Raw genomic sequence first — 16,329 nt, forward strand, 5'->3', positions numbered from 1 at the left:
GGTGTCTTGCTAAATTCCAACAGACTAAAGTATCAATCTTCATCCTTTAATTCTTGTATTTAGAAAATTTCAGGTCTTCAAGTAGTTTTTTGAAGGATGTGTGTGTATGTGTGTGTGAAAACTTCTCGCCTCACTTATAAATTCAGTATTATCATCCTGATACCAAAGCAGATGAAGCAGGCTGGAGAGGTGGCGCAGTAAATATGAGCATTTACTGCTCTTGCAGAGGACCCAGACTCAGTTCCCAACTCTAACATCAAGTGAGCCAACCTAACTCTAGGGGCATCCAACACTTGTGGCATTGGAGAACACCCGCACTCATCTGGGTGTATACACAAATAGTACAGTCAAAAATACAGACAGCTCAATGGTTAAGAGCACTGGCTACTACTGCAGAAGACCTGGATTCTGTTCCCAACACCCAACTTGGTAGCTCACAGCTGGCTGTAACTCCAGTTCTAGCAGGAGCTCCAACACTTGTCGCCACCAGGCACCGCATGTGCGGTCCAGGCAACACTTAAACACATAAAATATAAATCAAAAGAAAAGCATACTGATATACTCCAAAAACAAAAGTTCTAGGGTTTCAGCTTCTGCTAAATGCATTGTCTTTTCGTGATATTAATAGCCATTGGCAACAATCCTACAACTAACTAGGCAAGGTAGAACGTCCTTTAATCTCAGATTTGGGAAGCAGAGGCAGGTGGGTCTCTGAGTTCCCAAGTAAGTAATGAGTTCCAGGCCAGCCAAGACTACCTAGTGAGGTCTGGTCTCAAATCCTTCATCTAGCTTTTGATTAAAACAAACAGAAACCCTAGCCTGTAGTATTCCTTCGCTCAATGTTTTGTGAAAACATCCCCTATCAGTTGCCCTGTGTTAGATCGGAAAGGCAAGGCACATTCTTGATTATTTCTTAAATCCATTTTCAGAATAAGTTGGTTTCCCTGCATTCTTTGATAAAAGGTTGTCTAATAAGCCATTTATTGCTCAAGGTCCAGAACATGGATTTATATACACACTGGGGTAAGGTTTGTTTGTTTCAGCTATTACTATTAACATTCAAAAATAACCTAATCTATGGCCCGTGTATCTTTGAGGTGGTCCTGATAGTTGTTACCTTTTATTCTTACGACATGAGGACTGTAGTTAACTATTCATTCAAAGATTTCTGCTTCTTGAAGTAGGCTTGAAGTAGGAAGTTACATATGGAGACTCATTTCTGAGTTCTGGGTCATTTCAGAGAACAGAAGTGAGCGTTTCCCCCAAAGATAAAATATGTCCATGGTGTTTTGAAAGGAAAATGTTCCCTGTGGTCTTGGACACTTGAATGCTTGGTTCCCAGTTTGTGGAGCCATTTGGGAAGGCTTGGAAGGTATGGCCTCGGAGGAGGTGTGTCATTGTGAACCAGCTTTGACATTTCAAAGACCCATGCTATTCCCACTTCACAGTCTCTCTGCCTGCACTGCCCTTCAACATGTGAGCCCACAGCTTCTACTCCAGCTGTCATGTCGGCTGCTTGCTGCCTCACGGCTCCGACACTTAAGCCAAATAAATAAACCCTTCTCTAGGTTGTCTTGGTCATGGCGTTTTACCACAGCAATGGAAAAAGTAACTAATATGTTAAGTGTTGATAGTCCTACTTCCGTTTTCATTTGAACCATACGGTTTGTACTTGAAATTAATGGTCCTAAGTCAGTATCTCCCTTTAACTTGGCCAGAACAACTTGGGTTTTAATGACACTGAACTGACTTTTTTTTTTTAATATTTTTATTTTCTATATTCTTTGTTTACATTCCAAATGATTTCCCCTTCCCGGATCCCCCCTCCCCATTGAACTGACTTTTTTTTTTTAAAAAAAAACAAAAGATCCCTTTATCCCCAGTACTGGGCCTGGGATCCAAAATCTTGTGCATGCTGGGTCAGTCTTCTACCACTAAGCTGTATTCATCTAACTTAGAATGTACCATTGACAGCCTCAGGATAGCAATGCCACCACTAAAAAAAATGTATTGTTATTTAGGCAGTTCTTGTCTTTGGGTACACCCTCTTCCACTGCCATCTTTTTCTGTAATATGGATTACTTCTATTGTGGCTATCCTCAGTAACTAAATTAGATTTACTTCTTACTGTCAAGTTTTAGAGGATTGTCTTTCTCAAAATCCATTTATTTGGCTTTGGTAGTAGTCTCAATATTTACAGTGGCAAATTAACAAAATAAGATTTATTTAAGGAAATAAAGCCTTTTAGTTCTTTCTCCCTGCCATTGATTTAAAAAAAACAAAAACAAACCAGAGACACCTTTCTTAACAAATATAACCTGTGTCATAGTGCATTCTCTGAGACACAGTTATGTGCAGGAATTCTGTTGGAAAAGATAGAGAGATGGTGTAGCCTTTGAAAGATAAAAATTGGAAGCTGGAGAGATAGATGGTTCAAAGTGCTTGCTGTTCTTACAGATCTGAGTTCAGTTCCCAGTATCCAAGTCAGGTAGCTCATAATCACCTGGAACTCCAGCTCTAAGAGATTATACACCTCCAGAGGCACTCTCATGAATGTGTGTATGCATATACATATACATAAACAAACAAAAACATTAAGGAAAATGGGAAAGGAGAAATTCAGGTACCAGATCGGAGATGACACCTGTGTGGATGAGGAGTCACCCTCTAGAACTCTGCCCACACCCTGGAGTTTACAATTCTGTGGTGTGGTGGGAAAAATTAAGGAATTCGTATTGGGCAGAGGGGGAGCTGAGTGGTAATCGAATCACTATGTGATGATCCAATGGGGTGTGACGACCCTGGTGGTACGAAAACCCTTCAGAATTGTTCCCTCTTGTCCAGGTCGTTATGACCTACCCCAGAGAGCTGGTGACAGAAATAAATCCACATCAACCAGAATGCAGACTTCCTCTGGCTCAGAGTTGTGACTTTATAGTTCTTTGAGGGTGGTTCCCAGAAGGCAACTCAGCTAGGTGCTGTCAGTTGCCAAAACTCTCAAGAGCTATGGAAAGGACCCCATGAAGGGGAAACTGGGTGATGTGGGGACATCCAGTACAGTCGCCCCTTTGCACTCTCCTCACTCCTCAAATAAAAGATTCTGGGATCCACCTCCTAATCAGACCAGGATTCTGCTGGTCTCATTTCCCCTGGAATCTACAAGAGCTGGTCTTGGGCTTCAGCCGAATCCTAAGGTCTCTTCCAAGCATTTCTTTCTCACTGTCCTGGGGGAGAGTCACCAGTTTAAGAAGGGTAGCAGAGCTCAGACTGGGCTCTTTCATTCAATACAAGCCTGCCCACCCCCAGGTGTAGTGAGCTTCTGTAGTGTACGGTGTTTCTGTGGCAACTTAGGGCATGTTATGAGACAATCTACAGAGTCTGAGCATGTTATTGTTAAGAAGTTATCCAGGCTACATGTCAGGGTGTCCCCACCCGCTTCACCGGAGTTGGGAAAGAAGACGTCTATATGTGTTTGTGACTATTAAGACAAGAATCTTCCACCAAGAGCCACACCCCTTGGTGATCATAGGGGCAGTGGGTTGAAAAGGAAACTCAAACCTCACCTGAATCCTGGCAGCTTTTTTCTCTACTCTAGGTTTTCTCTACTCTAGTTTTCTCATCATCTCCCCAAATTGGAAAGTTCAAATCCCTGTTTATTTATTATAATAGGAATAGAAAATCCCAGCCCAATGTTTAAGTGTGAAAGATCTTAAGTATCTCCAGTTTCTCCCCCTACCCCTCACCACACAAGTATGATGCTTTTTGGCTTTGAGGGATTTGGCCTTGAGGCAAGAAGACATCAACTGCGAAGCTGCTCAGGCTGTGTTTATTAAGGTAGAGAGGGAAGGTGCGAGCAGCAGGCTTTCCAGCTCTTGCTGAAAAATAACGTCTTGTCAGGCAGAGTATTTCCAGGTTCACCTCAACCGAACATTGTCAGGGCCCCCTGGAGAAGAGAAGCCAAGCTTGAGAGTGCCCTTCACTGCTGCCAAGGATTGCTCGGGAGAGGATCTGGCGCCTTAGGTTACTCAAGACAGGAAAGCTTAGTAGCTGGTTCTGGGGAGGATCCCTTAGGACAAATGTCATGGCCCGTTGGCAGCCATTTGTGAAAGGTAAACCCTGAAGAACTCCATGGACTCTTCCCAGTTTATTTAGGATATGGCTTGCTGGAGCAGATCAGGAAGCAAGGGTGCTCTCTCTCTCTCTCTCTCTCTCTCCCTCCTTCCCTCCCTCCCCACCATGTTGAAGGTAGCTGGGGGGCACCCACCCAGGAAGGAATAACCATGGAAGGAAGATGCCCATGTTACCAGCAGTGACTTCACAGCTCCCACAGCCTCAGGGCCCAGCTCGGTGACACACTTCCTGGAACCCTCTATGAGAGGGTCCAATGGTATGCCCAGGCCGGCCAGGATGAACTTCAGGATGGTCAGTTGGCTTAATGGTAGGCTAGGCACAGCCCCCGCCACAGCCTCTGCAGCGGGAGCAAGAGCAGCCACGGGTTCTACCACGGGTTTGGCCAACGAATCCACGAAGAAAGCCACACCTGCCAACACAAACAGAACCTGGGACCTTCTCGAGAATTCTGAAGACCCAACTCCTTCAGGGAGGGTACCCAAGGGAGATTTGACAGACACCCACCTACTTCCTGATTGATGGCTACCCTGTGCCAAGGGAGATGCCAACAGATGTTAGGAAGGTGGCCACATAGAGGGCCCAGGGAGGAGATAGCTACAGAGAGCCATAGGAGATGGGAAAGGTTTTTAGAGTTGGGGACATTCATACTGGGCCTTGCTGACTGAGGGTGAGAACAGATGGGATGGGTGGTGTCAACCCAGGGCTGGAGGTGAGTAGGTAAATGAGAGGCAGCTCACAGGCTCAGGTGCGGCTGACAGCAGAAAGCCTTAAAGGCCACGGTAGAAACGGAGGGAAGCCTTGAAGGGAAAAGCAGAGGAACCTCTGGGTTCCCCTGTAGACAACTCTGCTAGAAGAGCTAGAAAAGCAGCCGCCAGGAAAGAGCAGGGACCAATGGCAGGTCCTCCACAGGAGATGCTAAGCCCCAAGGGAACTCACCAGAGTCACTGAGCAGAGCCACACAGAACGCTAGAAAGGTGGTGGTAAGCTTCATGGTGGAAGAGACTCAGAAGATGCTCCTGGGGTCTAAGACGCTCTTCCTGAAGCCTGGCCCTGCCGGTTTCATATATCCAGGAGTGGAACCTCACCCCCCTGGGAAATGAGTTGTTTGCTCGGCTAATAGGCAGCAATGCAGCCAACTTCCTCCTCTGGTCAGTGGACCCTGGGAGGCTCACACATCCCACCTCGGTCCTGGGGATTTCCTCTTGGCAGGATCTCCTGAAGTCAAGTGCTACTAGGCCTTTCCTCTAGGGATAATGGATGTCCTTTGTCCTCACAGGGCCCACCTTGATACTGTGGTCTGACCCCACCTCAACATCATACGGGCCAGGGGCCCATGGCTCTGTGGAAACAGGCTCCCCAAGGGGGGTTGTGCAGGTTCTGGGGCTGGAAGCCTGAAGAGCACAGTGTGAATTGGCAGGTCCCGGGGACCCCAAATCTCTCAACGAACTATTGGTCCCTGGTCCCAGACTATGGAAATGTCACACCATGACAGTCTTCCCACCTCCTGATGGTCTGGGAGCACCAATGTGTTTGAGCCAGAAAGGAATGCCTAATAGCCTGGCTTGGCAACTGGGCAACTGGGCCTTACCCCTGATTGCATCTTAGTTGGGCCACAGGTAGGTGCTGATGCAAAAAAAAAAAAAAAAAGAGGATGAGGAGAAGAAGGAAGAGAAGAAGAAGAAGAAGAAGAAGAAGAAGAAGAAGAAGAAGAAGAAGAAGAAGAAGAAGAACAACAACAACAACAACAACAACAACAACAACAACAACAACAACACAACGACCTGGGACATTTTCTCTGTCTTTGAAATCACTCTCAAAGGCAGCAGATGAGCTTGGGATATTTCAGAGTGTCTCTAAAAGCCCTTTCTTGTCTACCACCTGCAGAAATGTAGCAGAGAACAAAGCATGGATACCCTTCCATTAAGCTCATTAGTTGGGAGATCTGACTTCCAGCATTTTAGAATGCCTCTTTCTCAGCAGATGAGCATGCCTTGATTTTTGTAGCGGGAGGAAAGGGTCTCCTGCGGCCCCCGGGCTGCTGTGAAGACTTAGAGTGGGCAGATCCCACCTCTTTCCAGCCCGTGGCGTGCGAGCATACCTCTGCCTGTTCCTCGCGTCTTTTCCTTATTGCTTTTTCTGGGAAGCATTTGTTAATCACCATGGAAGTAATTTCAGCAGGAAATGAGTTTTCAGTTTGTGAGGTTGCGCCTCCCTTCAATGGCTTTCTGGAAGGAATGCTGCTTGCAAGGCAGCGTGGAGACCATTCATGTGGATGTCGAGGGCACCGCTGCCACATGCCGAATACCCTGGGCCTCTGCCTCGGAAGGGCACATCTGTAAAGTGTACATGGCTCTGACCAAGCCAAGCCCAGATGGCCTGACAGTGGTGTCCCCCAAAACCATCATTTCACTTTATGTGACAACTGTAGTTCAAGAACATTAAACAGAAAATCCCACAACTAAAAATTCTCAACTTTCCCAGGGGCATAACCCACTTTCTTGCTTTCTTCTTCTTCTTCTTCTTCTTCTTCTTCTTCTTCTTCTTCTTCTTCTTCTTCCTCCTCCTCCTCCTCCTCCTTCTCCTCCTCCTCCTCCCTCTTCCTCTTTCTCCTCCTCTTTCTCCTCCTTCTCCTCCTCTTCATCCTCTTCCTATTCTTTTCCTCCTCCTCTTCTTCCTCTTCTCCTTTCCTCTTCCTTTTCCTTCTTTCTCCTCCTTCTTCCTCTTCTCCTCCTCTTTCTCCTTTTTTCTTCTCCTCTCTTTGTCTTTAACTTTATAATTATGACTACAGATTGTTCTATGTGAGTTTCACTGTGACGTTTCCACACAGCATGTACAGTGCATTGACCATAACTCACTCTTCCCATGCTTTCTTGCCTCCGTCTTCCTCCTCTCCCTAGTCCTCTTGCACACCCTGTTATTTCCTTTTCTGCTTTCAAGATGTGTGTGTGTGTGTGTGTGTGTGTGTGCATTTGTGTGTGTGTGAGTTGTAATTCTGGCTTCCATGTCTAAGAGAAAACATGGCAATATTCATGAAAAAGCATATTATCTAGTATATGTGTTTATATATTTTATGATATCTGTGAGTTTCTGATTTCATTTTGAAGATCTGATCAGATGCAAGAGAATAATTAAGTTATTGTGTATTTTTTGGAAAAGGTTTCAGGAGCTGAAAAAAAGCAAAGTGTATGTTCCTACTAAATGGAATATTCAGTAATGTCGTTAAATCCAGTTAATCTAAGGCGGAGTCTTTCAACCTGTGAATCACAGCCCCACTGAGAGTCAAAAAATCCCTTTACACGGGTCGTACATCATATATCCTGCATACCAAATATTTAAATTGTGATTCATAACAATAGCAAAATTACAGTTATGAAGTAGCAACAAAAATCATTTTATGGCCAGGCGGTGGTGGTGCACGCCTGTAATCCCAGCACTCTGGGAGGCAGAGGCAGGTGGATTTCTGCGTTCAAAGCCAGCCTAGTCTACAGAGTGAGTTCCAGGACAGCCAGAGCTACACAGAGAAACCCTGTCTCGAAAACAACAACAACAACAAAATTATGGTTGGGGGTCACCACAACATGAGGAACTGGATTTAAGGGTGTGGTGGGCATATACCTTTAGTCCTAGCACTTGGGAGCAGGTGGATCTCTGACTTCAAGGCTAGCCTGGTCTACAGAGTGAGTTCCAAGACAGCCAAAGCTACACAGAGAAACTCTGTCTCAAAACAAAACCAACCAACCAACCAACCAACCAATAAACAAGTAAGTAATTAAATAAATAAATAAATTCTGATTTCAATTTTTGTCCAGCTTTTCATCCATTTTGGTATCTTTGGAGTCTCAGTTACTGTAAAGCTATTATTTTTTTTTTTTTTGGAGGAATCAAGTTGTTCCCCAACACACACACACACACCATGTTTCTTATGTTTCTGTGTTGAGATTTGTGCATATGTCTCCATGGATAATGTCCAGTTTCTGTGAGGGTCTCAGTGACTAGCTTCTCTGGAGAACTCCATCCCCAGTACTGTCTAAAGAGGATGCACTGGTAACAGCAACCATAGCAAGAATAGACCAGACACAGTAATACACTTTACAAAGTTAAAAACAATGCTACCATTTGGCAGTATAAAGAAAGGCACTGAAATGTAGACTAAGTAAAAAATTGAAGTTAATTAAAAGCTGTTACTAATAAAGAAAATGTTAGTGGAGGAAAGAAAATAAGGAAGAAGTAAAATTGTAAAAAAGAAGAAAAATGAGAAAAAGTTAAAGAAAAAGAAAAGTAAAAGATCCTTCCTAATTTTATGCAGCCATAAAGCTGAAATCACATTTTCAGGAACTGGATGCAGCTGGAAAGCAATGTGTTAATTGAAATAAGCATAGAGACAATTAGCCATGCTTTCCCTCATATGCAGATCCTAGATATAGAACTGTGTTCTGGTGTGTGTGTGTGTATGTGTATGTATGGGTGTGTGTGAGTGTGTATGTGTATGTATGGGTGTGTGTGAGTGTGTGTATGTGTATGTATGGGTGTGTGTGAGTGTGTGTATGTGTATGTATGGGTGTGTGTGAGTGTGTATGTGTATGTATGGGTGTGTGTGAGTGTGTATATGTGTATGTATGGGTGTGTGTGAGTGTGTGTATGTGTATGTATGGGTGTGTGTGAGTGTGTGTATGTGTATGTATGGGTGTGTGTGAGTGTGTGTATGTGTATGTATGGGTGTGTGTGAGTGTGTGTATGCGTATGTATGGGTGTGTATGAGTGTGTGTATGAGTGTAAGTGTGTGTATGCGTATGTGTATGGGTGTATGTGAATGTGTATGTGTGTGTATGTTGTGTGAGTGTGTGTATATGTGTGTATATATGGTGTGTGTGTGTGTGTGTTAGGTTTCAGAAAACTACAAAAGCAATCATGGCAGGGAGGGAGATATCTTAAGAGAGGTGGAGCACGGAGTAATAGAGCACAGGAAATAAGGCAGAGGGGAGCATGACCGAGCAAAAGGGAAATAGCTTGAGGGGCAGAAGGTGGGGGCCCAGTTCAGGACGGAGACGAGCAGTGTATGACGACACATGTGTAGAGATGCTGTGAAGAAAGTAACTACTCTGGATGCTAATCTAAAAACTAACTTTAAAAACTACCATAGTTCTAAAATTCTGTATTACATAGCTATTGACCAACTCCCCTCCTTACATGCCTTTTGAAGGTGTGCATCCACATTGCCCAGTCCCCCACCCCCAACTCTAGAACTCTTCATCTTACAAAGCCTGTGGCCATTAAATACAACCTCCTCTTCCTGTCTTCCTATCCTTGCCTCTCAGATGACTCTAGAGTCTGCCATAATATCATGGATCAAGACTTAAGGTGAGCACCGGCTGCTGAAACTGCAGGTGGGGTTGTTGGACCATTCTGTCATTTTGAGTAATCCTTGGTAGTCTCATCCAGTCTCTCAAATACTGCGCATGCGTCCTCCTCAGCACTCTGTAGTCTCTTCGGCAAGGATTCCAGTGATGCCACTGATCGCGTCGGGCATCAAGGAACTGAATGTGGGTCTGTTTTTCACCGTGCTGGCTGACAGCCACAGACGGTGAAGTTCTGGCAAAATCGTGAACGACATTCACGGGGTCCCAGTGGCTTGTGAACTCTCCTGGTGTCCGTCCAGTGGCCTCCCTGCACACCCTTCCTGGGATTCTTTGTCTTTAAAACAACCTTCCAGCAGGATGTAGTGTTGCATGCCTGGGCTTTATTACAGTACCCTGTGTTTAAAAAACAAGACAAAACAACAGAACAAAGAAAAAACAAAACCAGCCTTCTCCGGGCTTAACAGTAGCGCTCACCAGTGGAGTACTTGTCTCACAAAAGGAAGGCCCTGGATTTGATCACCAGTGATGAAAAATGGCAAGAACAAAACAAAATTTCCCAGCAACACCCACCCCACCCCCTTCCACTTCCTGACTGAATAGTTTGAGCGACCCCTTTTCTGGCTTCCCATGAGCCTGTGGTGTGACCACGGGCCTTCGCATGCTTGCCAAAATACATCCTCACAGCAATGCAAGTCATCACAGCTCGCCCCACTTTTCCAGCTGTGTGAGGGTCACTCAAGCCTCGACTTATGCCCATCGGGCCCAGTCCTTCACCTCACCCTGGCATATAGAACTGGCCTTGTGACCATCGTCAGTGCCAGTGAGGATAGTTGGGATCTGCCTGCATTGAGGGGCCTGACGGTGCCTCAGAACTAGCTTCCAGAAGTTCAGTATCACTGGGTGTTGGCGCACTCCCTCCGGAGCCTGTGGGAAGGTTCATCCTTGGTTTCATCTCGCTTCTGGCATTCCTTGGCTCTGGATACATCTTTCTAATGCCTGTCTCTGCCATCAGATTGTGTGTGTGTGTGTGTGTGTGTGTGTGTGTGAGAGAGAGAGAGAGAGAGAGAGAGAGAGAGAGAGAGAGAGAGAGAGAGATAGAGAGAGAGAGAGAGAGATCTTTGCCTATCATATGACTACGTGTGATTGCATTTAGGACTGACCTGGATAAGCCAGGAGAATCGCCTTGTCTCAGAATAATGAACTTAATTATATTGTCAACCTTCCATAGAAAGTGACATTCAAAAGACTCGGCAATTAGTTTTACCATGTATCCTTCAATATCGGTGTTGCTTTGTCTCAGCCAGTGGAGCATCGCCAGTGGGTGTCAAGGCCTACCTGGCATGTGGGAGGGAGGGGGATGGACAGGGGTGGTCAGCATCTACTCTGGACTTTCCCACCCAGTTCCTGTATGCCTGTTCCCTGGGGGGCCCAGGACTGGCTATGATACTGAGGAAGTGTTTGGCACTTCTTCAGAAAAGAGGGTCAGTTTGTCCCAGGACATGTTTGCAGGACATCCTATGAGCCAAAACAAACATTCACGCCTTGCCTATCTTCTGGGAATGCAGGAAGTGCTGGATGTAAACAATAACTTTGAAGGCCCTGAGCACGGGCCAGATATCAACCTTGGAACTTGGAAGGGCCATGAGGACCTCCAATGGAAGCTGGGTGCTCGGTCCATGGGACCCTTCAGCAGATGGAGCCATGAAGGGTCCTTCTTGGGTCTTCCTCATGGCTCCTGGTCTCAGGAAGCATGAGGGGAGGTTGTGCTGCCACCACACTTAGTGCTGTGCCCCACAGCACGTTGTTGCCAGCCACAGAGGCCTGTACCATCAACACGCCCTCTGCTGGAAAGACCAGGAGGCCTGATTGTGCTTTCCTCCATGCTGAGATTTCTGTCTCAGCTGACTCTCGGCTTGGCTCCAGAATCTCCTTGGTCCATGCTTGGTGCCCTTCATTCTTGTGTACGCACCTGGGCCCAGAGTGTGGCTGTCGAGAGCACGTAGAGATGGAGCATAGGCATGTAGGCTTAGACAGCCAGCAAAGCAGCTCCATGAGCCCCTGGTTGGGGAGGGTCCCAGAAGGTCTCTTCTTATTTTTTTCTTCTTTTGTATTTGTCAGTCAGCACATCCATCATGAAGACTTGCCACATTCTCTCTCTCTCTCTCTCTCTCTCTCTCTCTCTCTCTCTCTCTCTCTCTCTCTCTGATACTCAGGCTAAGTTCATTATTAATCAAACTAGGGACTCCCCCCCCCACCCCCCAATTCCATCTCGCAGTGAGCGTGTGCTTGCCCTGCCGGAGCAGGTAGGACCAGCTTCTCTGCCCTTCAGACCACAGACCGGGCATCTTGATTGTCATACATGGTGGGAGTTGTGTGGGGGTGGAGGTGAGACGTCCCCGATGACCTTTTCAGTTGTACCCGTGGCTCATTGCCGTGTCGCCTTGCTGTGGACTAGTTAGGTTAGACCCCTGCCTTATGATTATTTTGTGCTGGACGGGTCTTGGATACATTTCTCCTATCTCTGAGTAAAGCACATGAAGGCCAAAGCTTACACATGGGCTGTGTTGACTTTCTTTCATTCTTCCTCCGTTCTTTTCCCACCAGGAGGTGGAGATGGATGGACAGCCTTTGGGCTAAGTCAGTACCCAGCTTCTTCCCAAGATACTGGCTTCTTCTTCTTCCTTTAAAAACATTTTTTATTCATTTTTTTTGGTGAATTTCACATCATGCACCCCAATCTCAATCATCTCCCCTTCTTCCATATCTGCCCTCCAACCTTGCAAGCTCCCCCCCAAGAAAACAGAAATTAAAAATAAGAAAAATAAGAAAAAAGCATCTTGCTGTGGAAGCTGTAGTGTGTCACGGTGTGTCACACAGTATATCCTTCCCCCTAAACAGTTTTATTTGCAAATGCTCGTGGTCTGGTTCGAGGCCTCTAGCATTTGCTACACTATCAATACTGAATCCTCACCGGGACTCTTCTTGATATGCTATTGTTGCGCTGTGTCATGGAGATCCTGCAGCTTTGGTGCTGCAGAGCCTTCCTGCACTCCAGCTGTTTACTGATGGGGTAGATGTTGGGGTGGGCCATCTCAGAGCCCTGGATCCGAGCCTGTGTTGGTCAGCACACCTGCTCTGCTTGGCTTGTGCCACCAGGGGCCAGCTCTACTGGGCTGCCCAGGTGAGGGGTAGGTTAGCTGTCCTGTACTCACGACACTGGGGCCAGCTTCCCCCTCCCCCCTCCCCATGCCACCAGGATCAGCTCTGCTGAGCTGTCTTGACCCTTCTTAAGGGTCCCATGGCAACTTCTGATCTCAGATTCTCTTTCTTCCCACCAATATGGCTTCTTGTCATAGTCCTGGGCCATGACAATTGCATGGCCAAGGGATGTATCCTTCTGTCTCTTGCTTGCTTAGTCACCTCAAGGTCAGGTAGGCACAGCCAAGCTTTACTAGCAGCTAAGATGAAGCCATGGCAGCAGGGCTCTGGACTTGTTTAACACCAGGTATAAGTGGCTTGGGGAAGAAGCCAGGATCTATCGGTAAGCCTGAGGCCAGAGCAGAGAGGGCTGCTGAGCTCTCCTGGAATCCCTGGCACACCTACTAGGTACACAGATGTGCTGTTCCCTCCTCAGGGGCCTCCTTCCTCCTTCCTCATAGCTCAGCCATCTGGGCCCTGGGGTTCCCGGCGGAGTCTCCAGTGTGTCCTGTTAGCACTTGTGTGAAGGCCTCCACTTTGGTCAATATTGATCTGGTTCTCTCAAGCACTTCATTTTTCCCCTCTCCCAAGGCCACCTACAAAGGGCCCTACAGTGGAGAAGGTGGCACAGTACAGTCAGCATGATTCTTGCTGGGGGGCAGGGGGCTCGGGGCCTTGCTGAAGGAGGCAGAATGCTGACCCCGTGGCAAGCAGTAACTGAAGTCTGTGGAAGGTTCTTCCTTTAGTCAAAACTCGAGCCAAGCTCAACTGGTGTCAGCAGGTCCTTGCCTTTTGCAGCTATCTCTCTGGTCCTGTTTTTTCACATTTGTCCTTTCTGTCTTATTCCCAGTACCCTCATAGGACAGGAAGGTCCCATCCACCGGAGTCCTCGGCTGCCTCCACACACTGGGACCCGGGGTCATGTGAGATAGTGGGTTAGATAACTGGAGAGATCCCATCCCAAACCCCAGCCCAGTGTCTTGCCCACATCAAAGAGAGTCATTGCTGTCTCAGAGTGAGACTGATGCAATGGCTTAGAGTGCAATAGTTCAGGAGCAGCCTTTTGGTCACTCTCCTCTCTTGTGGGACACAGAAGGAGTAGAATGAATGAATGAATGAATGAATGAGTTCCAGCCCCCTGAGGAGATGCTATATCCTTTTAGAGGCAGGAAGTGCCCAGGTGTCCTGCTGCACACGGAGGCTCGCAGAAGTTTCCCAACACTGCCTCAGTAGCCAGACAGGATAGTAAGAGCCACGTGTGTCTACCACCTGCAAAGGATTGGCCAACGTTTTCAAGGATGCTCTCCCCAGACCCATTCTAAAATCTCACTTTCTCCCTCTGCAGCGCCCCCAACATCCCGAGTTTTCCTCTACCCCACTTTAGCCCCCTCCTGACGCCTCCTATATTCTCCTGATGCCTGTCTGGCTGTGGCAAACTTGACCAGCCCTAACTGAGTAGCGGAGGGTCCTACATCCCCCTGCACCAGTGTCTCTGATTGCAAGGTGGTGTAGATCATTCAGTCCAGGACAGGGAAGCAGGTCCTCTCCCCTGCATTGGTGGTAGCAATCATTTAATTCCCTCGATCAGAGACACTCACAGCCCCCTTAGCTGCAGGAGCCTCCTAGCTTTGTGCAACAGGAGGACCACAGGTCCTACTGATCTCCATTTCAACGCTAAGCTTCAAAGTCAGGCTTCCCACCGGTCCCAGCAAGGCCCTCTGTTACTCTCCATGGCTGCAGACCCCAGAGGTGTGTCTGTGATTTTTTGAAGGGTCGTTGTGGGGAGATGAGAAACCCGCTTACTCTGATGCAGATGGATAGGAGGGTGGTGACCCCGTGGGGCTTTGTATAATGAACGACTGATGGCGGGCTTGGTTTAAACGCTACATTCCTTCACGGCTTGCAGTTCTGCAGGCGGAAAAGCCCAAGGTGAAGAAGCAGGGACGGTTTTGTGTCTGATGAGGGCTCACTTTCTGATCTGTGGACGTGTTTTCATACGGTGAGAAGAGGGTGAAGGAACTCCCTCTCGGGGTATGCGATCTAACTTTATCCCTTGGTGTGATAAGCTCTCATGTAAGCTCTAAGCTGCTGCCTTACGGCTGTGCCTGCTTGCCGCCATCCTCCTCACCGTGATGGGCATGGACTCTAACTCTCTAAAACTGTGAGCTGTACACATTTTTTTTAATAAGTGGCCGTAGTCACCGTGTCTTCCCACAGTGAAAGGAACTAAGATGCTTGGTTCTTCTAATAAGGGAAAAGCCCCACTGTCGAGGGCACCACTCCTTTTGGCCTGATTCCTTCCCAAAGGCTCTGCCCTCATATCATCCCCTTGTGATAAGGGTCCTGAGGGGCCACAATGGTTCTGCCCATTGCAGACATCTAAGAGATGAATGTGTATGTGATGGATAATTTAATCAACTTGACCGGACTGAGATAATGCCTACAACATGACATTAGTAAGACATGCCTCTGGAGGTTCTATGAAGGTTCCCCCCCCCCAAAGGATCTAAGGATCTAATACGGAATGTGGGGACGGGCATACTCCACAATATGGTCATTTCTGGCACCGTGGTTTTCTCCAGTGCTCTCAAGGCAGCAAGTCATGGGGAGACCCTTAGAGTCTGACCACTGTGGATCTATGCAGGCTCGTCCAGCTTCGGGGAGCCTCATCTGCCCACTCACTGACTGCCCTCTGCCTTGCACAACCCACGCTTGGTCTTGGCTCCTTGGCTAGTGAGAGAGGAGATGCAGGACCCGGTGACCGGCTTCTGCTCTGGGGCTGATTCAGTGGCCAAATGCAACTGATTCTAACACAACATTAAGTGTCAAGATATTTGAATTTCATGCGAAATTTTTTTCTATTCAGATTTAGATGTATTATAGAAGCCAAGACAAAACAGAACCCTCCAGCACTGGGAGCTGCCTCTGCGAGGGCAGGGAGGCTCATGCCACCAGAATGTGGAAAATTTGAGGGGACCACAGGCATCACCAGGCAGGCCCAAGATGTACAGCCGGCCCAACAAGGTGGTGGCCTTCTCTCAGGCCTTTGTTGGGCTCTTTTCTGTTCTCTTGGGGCGAACTATGCTGGCTGACTGTTCGTGGGCGCTTAGGTCCACCTCCAGTCTGTCCAGCTGGCAGGGCTGCTACCTCCCAGTGGCCATCGCTGACTTTCCCTCCTGGACCCCTGGGACAGCCTGATCTGACGACAACCTCAGAGGTCTATTGGCCCTGCTTCCTCCATGTTATTGGAAGAGGAAATAAAGAACTGGTACAGAGGACTTGCCTGGAGCTGAGCTCCCATGTCTACCAACCGCTGGTGATCGGGGTCAACGTGTGGCTTTGGTGGGTGACAAGAAAGCACTGCTTTTCTTTATAGATGAAATAAGTATTACGAGAACACGAGAGCACGTTTGGAGCAAACTGGCACAGACAGACTCCATAGAAGAGTAACAAGTTTCCTGATGTCTCTTTTACGCCCTCTGCTGGCCGTTTGGGGGATTGTGAGCTGAGTTAGGGACGATGGGGATCTGGGCTCTGCAGTGGCACGGTCAGGGGGACCACACCATGTTTCCTTTGAGCCTAGAGGCCTTTGTGAGCTGTAAGGTTAAGGTCAGAATTTGACAGACAGCCTACTTAGAATCTA

The 16,329-nt window shown here is 47.5% G+C and overlaps 1 protein-coding gene across 1 annotated transcript; it reads right to left on the bottom strand.

Annotated features, from left to right (window-relative positions):
- Window positions 1-3,140: 3,140 nt before the first annotated feature.
- Window positions 3,141-5,122, bottom strand: Scgb3a1 (secretoglobin family 3A member 1). The gene is made up of 3 exons (XM_052195971.1): window positions 5,068-5,122; window positions 4,305-4,540; window positions 3,141-3,224 (listed from the first exon to the last, which is right to left on the bottom strand). The coding sequence occupies exons 1-3, from the start codon at window positions 5,120-5,122 to the stop codon at window positions 3,141-3,143; spliced, it is 375 nt and encodes a 124-aa protein (XP_052051931.1).
- Between the last annotated feature and the right edge of the window lie 11,207 nt (window positions 5,123-16,329).

This window comes from Apodemus sylvaticus, chromosome 10, assembly GCF_947179515.1.
Source record: "Apodemus sylvaticus chromosome 10, mApoSyl1.1, whole genome shotgun sequence".
NCBI lineage: Eukaryota > Metazoa > Chordata > Mammalia > Rodentia > Muridae > Apodemus > Apodemus sylvaticus.

Coding starts and splice junctions, on each gene's coding strand:
- Scgb3a1 (XM_052195971.1), bottom strand. CDS start 5,122: ATGAAGCTTACCACCACCTTTCTAGCGTTCTGTGTGGCTCTGCTCAGT. Junction 4,541..5,067: donor GGCTCTGCTCAGTGACTCTG/GTGAGTTCCCTT, acceptor TTGTGTTGGCAG/GTGTGGCTTTCTTCGTGGAT. Junction 3,225..4,304: donor GAGCTGTGAAGTCACTGCTG/GTAACATGGGCA, acceptor ACTCTCCCCCAG/GACAGTGAGAAAGAAATGCT.